The following is a 6,000-nucleotide window of genomic DNA, read 5'->3' as shown; positions in this document are numbered from 1 at the left end:
CCTGGATATCTGAGAGAATTGGGAAGGAAAAGGAATGTGTGTGACAAACTACCTGAATCATACTAAGATAGCAAACCCACCTTCTTGGAGGTCTTTTGCCAGGCTGGGACTCAGGCTTTGCCACAGGCTGGATCCCAGTAGAAAATCTACAGTAGGCTTTTCTGTCCTCAGTCAACTGAAAATGGGAAAGAAGGAGAATCTAATGTTCTTCCTAATGAGGAAGCCTCAGAATAGAGTTGAGAGGTCTGGTGGGGCTTCTGACCACTTTCTCCCTTAAATGTGGAAGCTAATTGATGAAACCAGGTCTAAGGGGTTGGAATAAGGGAGCTGCTCTGGATGCAGTAGGGGCTGTCCAATCTCATTTCAGATTGTCCATATCCATTAGTGAACCTTCCTCATTTCTCTGCTGCAGAGTGAATGTATTCTAGGTCAAGAGCCCAGAGCTCTGGACTGCCATCAGGATGGTGGGTGAAGGCCCCTACCCAGATCTGGACCAGCAAGGCCAGAGGAGATCCTTTGTAGACAGATATGACCCCAGCCTGAAGACCATGATCCTAGTGAGACCCTATGCAAGGTAAGTAGGGAGGAAGATTGGAGGGAGAACCAGGGCACAACATCCAGGAATAGCTTCCAGTCCATTAAGAGAGTGGGCACAGCCCATACTCCCTATGCTGTTGCTCTATATCCTTGTCCTCTTGTCTTTCCTTCTGTCCATCCATCTATACATTCATCCATCCATCCATCCATCCATCCATTCATCCATCCATCCATCCATCCATCTACTTGTCAACCACTTCTTGATTCCTAATGTCCTCTCTGAGAGAAAGAGACAATACTAATGTTTCAAAGTGCCAGGACCTTTCCAAGTACTTTACAAACATCTGCTCATTCAGTCTTCACAACCACTATGGAGGTATTTTTATTATTGTCACCTGATGGGTGAGAAAGTGAGGCACAGAGAGGTTAAGTAACTTGCCCAAAGTTCATTAGTTAGCTTTTGCTTTGTAACAAATAGTGCTAACACTTAGCAGCCTAAAACAACTACCATTTAGTTAGCTTACAATTTTGTGGGTGGGTCAGCAACTTGGACTAAGCTCAACTGGGTGATTGATCTGGTCCTGAACAGGCTTACTTACACATGTGCTGGTCAGCAAGGAGGCTGTGTTTCTGAGGGTTGGCTGGCTGTTGACTGGGGCAATGGGGGCAAGTGGCCACATAGGCTATTAATCTCCAGCAGGCTAGCCTGGGCTTGATCACACAGTGATATAGTACACTGCCAAGAGGATAAGTTGCAGCATATAAGGCTTCTTGGGACCTGGCTCAGGACTGGCACACCATTTCTTTCACTGAATTCTATTGGCCAAAGCAAGTCACAAGTCAGCCCAGATTCAAGGTTTGGAGAAAAATACTAGACCTCCTGATGGAAGGAGGTCAAGAATATAAAGTCATATTCCAAGGAACTGGGATACAGATGGGGAGAAACAGTTGGTTCAGTTTTGAACTGTAAGATAAGGACACAAGTGGTCTGATGGCCAAACTCACATGTTTAACTGTAACATTACATTACATCATATTATTACTGTTATATTAACAATATTATTATAAAGTGCTGCCTTTTCTACATGGAAAGGGCCCTGTGTCCTGTTTGCTGAGCCACAGAAGGCCACATGGAAGTGACACAGCACTTGTCTTTCCAAAATCTCTGAACCAATGATATATCTTTGAGCCCTCTAAGGTGAGAGGTGAAGGTTGAAAGGTAAGGGAATGAGCTACTGTAATAGTCCCAGTCAGAAAAGTGCTAACTACCCACGGTTGTGGCTCAGTTTATGATTGCTTTGTGGAGAGGCAATGTGGGGTAGCACTTAAGAGAATGATGAGACCTTGGAGTCATCACGCACTGGGTTTGAACCACTGCTCCACCAATTACAATTATAAGACTTTGGGCAAGTACTCTGAACTTTCTGTGCCTTGATATTTCTTGTTTATGAAATGGGGTCACAATATTATCCTACTATCCATCTCACTGTTTTGAGAGGATCATATGTGGTAATGCATACCTTTATCATAAAAGCCACCTTTTAGGAAATTTTATTATTTGACAGGCACAGAGTATCTTGTTAATGTTATCTTTGTTTGGGTTCTCCCTAAAGCAGACCCTGAGTCAAGAACTTGGCTACAGACAGCTCATTTAGGGGTTGGTCCTGGGAAGCAGGAGGGAAGGTTTAGGGAAAGTGAGGCAGGGAGAGGCAACAAGGGGTGTGCCATCAGTATAACTGTTGTAGGAATGGGGACTAGACTTCACTAGGTCTTCCTGAGAAAGTGTACTTTTTTCTACCCAAAGGAAGGGGTGGCATTTAAACATGGGCTCCACCAATGCAGTAGTTGAGGATTCCCCCTGGGGGTATTAACCCCCATCCCCTGGTAATTCTGGGCTGCACTTATGCTCCTGAGGAGGCACTGAGACAGGTGGTGAAAAGAGGAACAGCACACGAGTGAGGCGGGACACTGTCAGCGTGAGCGTGAGCGTGAGCTTGCACGACGTGTTCTCCACAGCTGAGATCAGGGGCTATGACAAGAGTCTGCAACCCCGCGTCTTGACTGCATCTGCCACAGACAGAAAGCCTGCACAGGGCCTGGAGCATAATAGGCACTCAGTAATTGGCAGATCACACTCCGTCTCTGATTTTATTCTGTTTTAGATGGGTAATTTTTCAAGGGCAAAAAACATGGTCTTTTCCTCCTTCCTCATTTTCTCTTCCTTTTTTCCTTCTCTTCTTTTCTTCCTCTGCTCACTCTTTCTCCTCCTCCTGCCCCCTCCTCCTTTTCCTCCCGTTCCTCTCCATTTCTTCTTCCTCGTTTTCCCTTTCTCCTCTCCCCTGCCTTCGTCTCCCCTCATCCTTTCTTTTCCTGCTGGCTGGTAGTTGTGTAGCCCTTTATAGTGTTGACCCATTCAGTGCTTACAATAAACCACAAGTTTGCCTGCAGCTCCTGCCTGCTTGGGCGGCCTCGCCCCTGCTGCGGCCCGCGCTGCGTGCGCCTTTCCCATCCTCCCGAGAGCAGCACACCTGTGCCCGACTCCTCTGGTGCCCAGCTGCCGGGTCTCCATTTCCTCGTAATAAGTGGAGCAGGTGCCCTCTTTCCTATGGGCTGGTCATGAGCTCAAACACTGGTAAATGTTTAACAATTGGCTGGCTATAAACAGTTTCCTGGTTTGAAATTTTTCCCGATTTTTATGGTGATGTCACTGAATGCAAAGTTGCACTCTATTATATGGCATTTCCACTATGTAGACACGATAGCCTTGTATAATCCAAAGAGCATAAATACTGGTAAAACCTAGTAAGATAATTAGGAAGTGATAAGTTTCCAGTACTTATTACATTTGTCTTCAAGGCAACCTATTTAAGTTTATGTAATTTAATATTGGCTGTGTTTTAACAGCTAACTTGCAAAATGCCCCAAAATTTTACAATTGGCTTTATAAGCTAATATGAGCTGGTCCCAGCCCACCACTGTTGGAAGGACTAATGGGTGTGAGTCACGGGTTCTGTGCATGGCCGTGGTTATTACTGTAGTTAAGAACTTAAGCCAGGGACTCTGGGCAATGACCGCCAATGTCCTGGAACACCAAGCATCTCATTTGTTTTAGGTTGGCCTCCAACCCAGTGGATGATGTGGGGCTGCTCTCCTTCGCCACCTTTTCCTGGCTCACACCTGTGATGGTTAGAGGCTACAAGCACACGCTGACTGTGGACACCCTGCCCCCATTGTCATATGACTCATCTGACGTCAACGCCGAAAGGTACCGGGGTCTGCCTGGGTCACTGTGGGAGGGGGGGCCCTCCCTGGGAAAGGGCCTGTGAGACCCTGTGTGTGGTCGCATTTCCCCGTGTGGAAATGGACATCTGTGGGTCCCAGTGGCCCTTTGCAGTGGCTGCTCCCTGACATGGGCTGGGCTGACTGAAATTCTTGGCTCAATATCTGGAGAGGGGGGACTGGGGAGAGTTGGTGGGGAGAAAGGACTGCTTGAGAGCTATTGGCCTGAGGCTTAGGACCATTCTGGCCACACTGTTGGCTGTTTGGTAGAAACGCTATGTCAGAACAATGATGGCCAGAATTTCACTTTGCTCTGTGCTGGTTGGCCCCGACCTGGACCACTGCATGCAGCTCCAGGCACTGTGTTCTGTTTTAATTAAAAATCATTATTGGACTTCCGCATTAGAAAATATACCTAGGTTAGATCAAAGGGAACTGCCAATATTTGACAATTTCAAATTGCAATAAATGTAACTTTCATTGGTTCAACCTAATGAATTCATATTCATTATAAAAATGTGAAAACAACAGAAGTTTAAATAGTGAAAGAAGCCCCACTGGACTCTGGTTCTACACCCCAGAGACGGTGCTGTTAAATGGCAGCGTGGGTCTGTCCAGGAATTTTTCTGCTCTGGTTAAACACACTCTGTGCTACCACCTTCTGTGGATCAATGTCTCTTCTTCCTCCCCATTTACAGGTCATGTTTTTTTCTTTAAATAAAGTGAAATATATAATGGTTAATAATTTTGCTGATTTCATTTAAGAGTTTATAAAGATTTGCTAGTGTCAGCAAAAAGTTATCAACTTAATTCTTTCTACCAGCTGCATTGAACTTTGAGGTTCTGATGAATCATAGTGTTTTAAACAATGGGGAAGTTCTCCAAGCCTTCTCTCTGAGTTCGATTCTTCTGGAGGTCTTATCTCTGGCTATGTGTAGTAAAGTGCAAGGCTTGCATATGTGCTCAAATGTCTAGGAGTTTTAATCATGGTCTCACAATTGCTTCTACAATTGTAGTACCCCTCATCTGTGCCCTGCAGAAATCTCATTCAGTGGCAGTTTCCAGAATATATAGTTGGAGAAAGTTGAGCACAGAGAGAAAGGGGCTGGACTGGCTGGTGCCCATGGAGTACTAGATTTTCCTTCCAGTTCTCTAGCCACTACATCCCTGTCTGCATCTGCCCCAAATCAACTTAGATCCTCTTCTCTTCCATGCTTTGTCTGTTGCTAGGTGATCTTATTCACTGCAAAGGCTTAATCACCAAACATGTCCTGACAACCTCAATAGCATGCTGTCTTCAGTCTATGCCTCCCTTCCAGACTCTGAATCCCTCTGCCCAGCCTCCATCTGGACAGCTGCACTTGGATGACTTACAGGTGTTTGTATCCACAGTTGCAATCTTGATCCACAGCCACTCCCTGATGGTGTTCTCCTCTTCTTCCTCTTTGCCCCATGTCCGTAAATGCCATTCATACAGTTGGTCAAGCCAGAACACTGGGATCTTTGATGCCTCTTCCCTTTTCTTCACATCTAATTTATCAGCAAGTCCTGCTGTCTCCGTCCATCTTTTCTCAAACCCACTTTCCTTAAATCCAGTGTCAAGCCACTGTCACTTCTCTCTTACGCCTACAGTCTCCTACTGTGCTCCCTCTGCTTTTGCGTTTGCCCCCTCATAATCCTTTACTTTCACAGCAACCAGAAGGTTCTTTTAGATATGTAAAGTGATTTTGTCAGTAAAGCTTAAAAACCTGGAGTGACTTCCTTGGCACTCAAATGAGATGTAAACTCCTTCCTGAAAACTAGAGGCTCTACCACTTTTGGCCCTGCCTGTCTCCCTGTGCCATGTCAGCCCTTCCTCTCTCACTGTGCTTCTGTCACACTGGCCTTCTTTCAGGTCTTTGAAATGGACAAACTCCTCCCTGCTTGGGACAAGATATCTCTCTTGATTTCTTTGTTGCCTCTGTTTTTTTAAATCAGAACTGGTATTGTGCCAGAGATGGGCAGTAGAAGCAGGAAATGGAGGCCTAGAAAGTGCCCAAATATGCCTGTGTCAAGACTTTGCCCCTGCCCCTCCCATATCCCACCTGTCCTGGAAAAGGAGAAAAGAGAATCGATGTTGCTTGTCCGAAGCCACCTGTGCCATGGATGAGGGTTATGCTAAACACCGTTGCTCGGTTTGTCCAT

General features: G+C 45.8%; 1 protein-coding gene across 1 annotated transcript in view; it reads left to right on the top strand.

Annotated features, from left to right (window-relative positions):
- Nucleotides 1–461: 461 nt before the first annotated feature.
- The window catches only part of ABCC12 (ATP binding cassette subfamily C member 12), a 57,875-nt gene continuing 52,336 nt past the window's right edge, over nt 462–6,000 (top strand). The window contains 2 exon segments of the mRNA XM_057492742.1: nt 462–574; nt 3,650–3,802. Coding sequence (XP_057348725.1) covers nt 462–574; nt 3,650–3,802 — 266 coding nt within the window.

The sequence above is a fragment of the Manis pentadactyla genome, chromosome 15 (assembly GCF_030020395.1).
Source record: "Manis pentadactyla isolate mManPen7 chromosome 15, mManPen7.hap1, whole genome shotgun sequence".
Classification (NCBI taxonomy): Eukaryota; Metazoa; Chordata; class Mammalia; order Pholidota; family Manidae; genus Manis; species Manis pentadactyla.
This window is presented reverse-complemented; position numbering and strand designations above follow the sequence as displayed.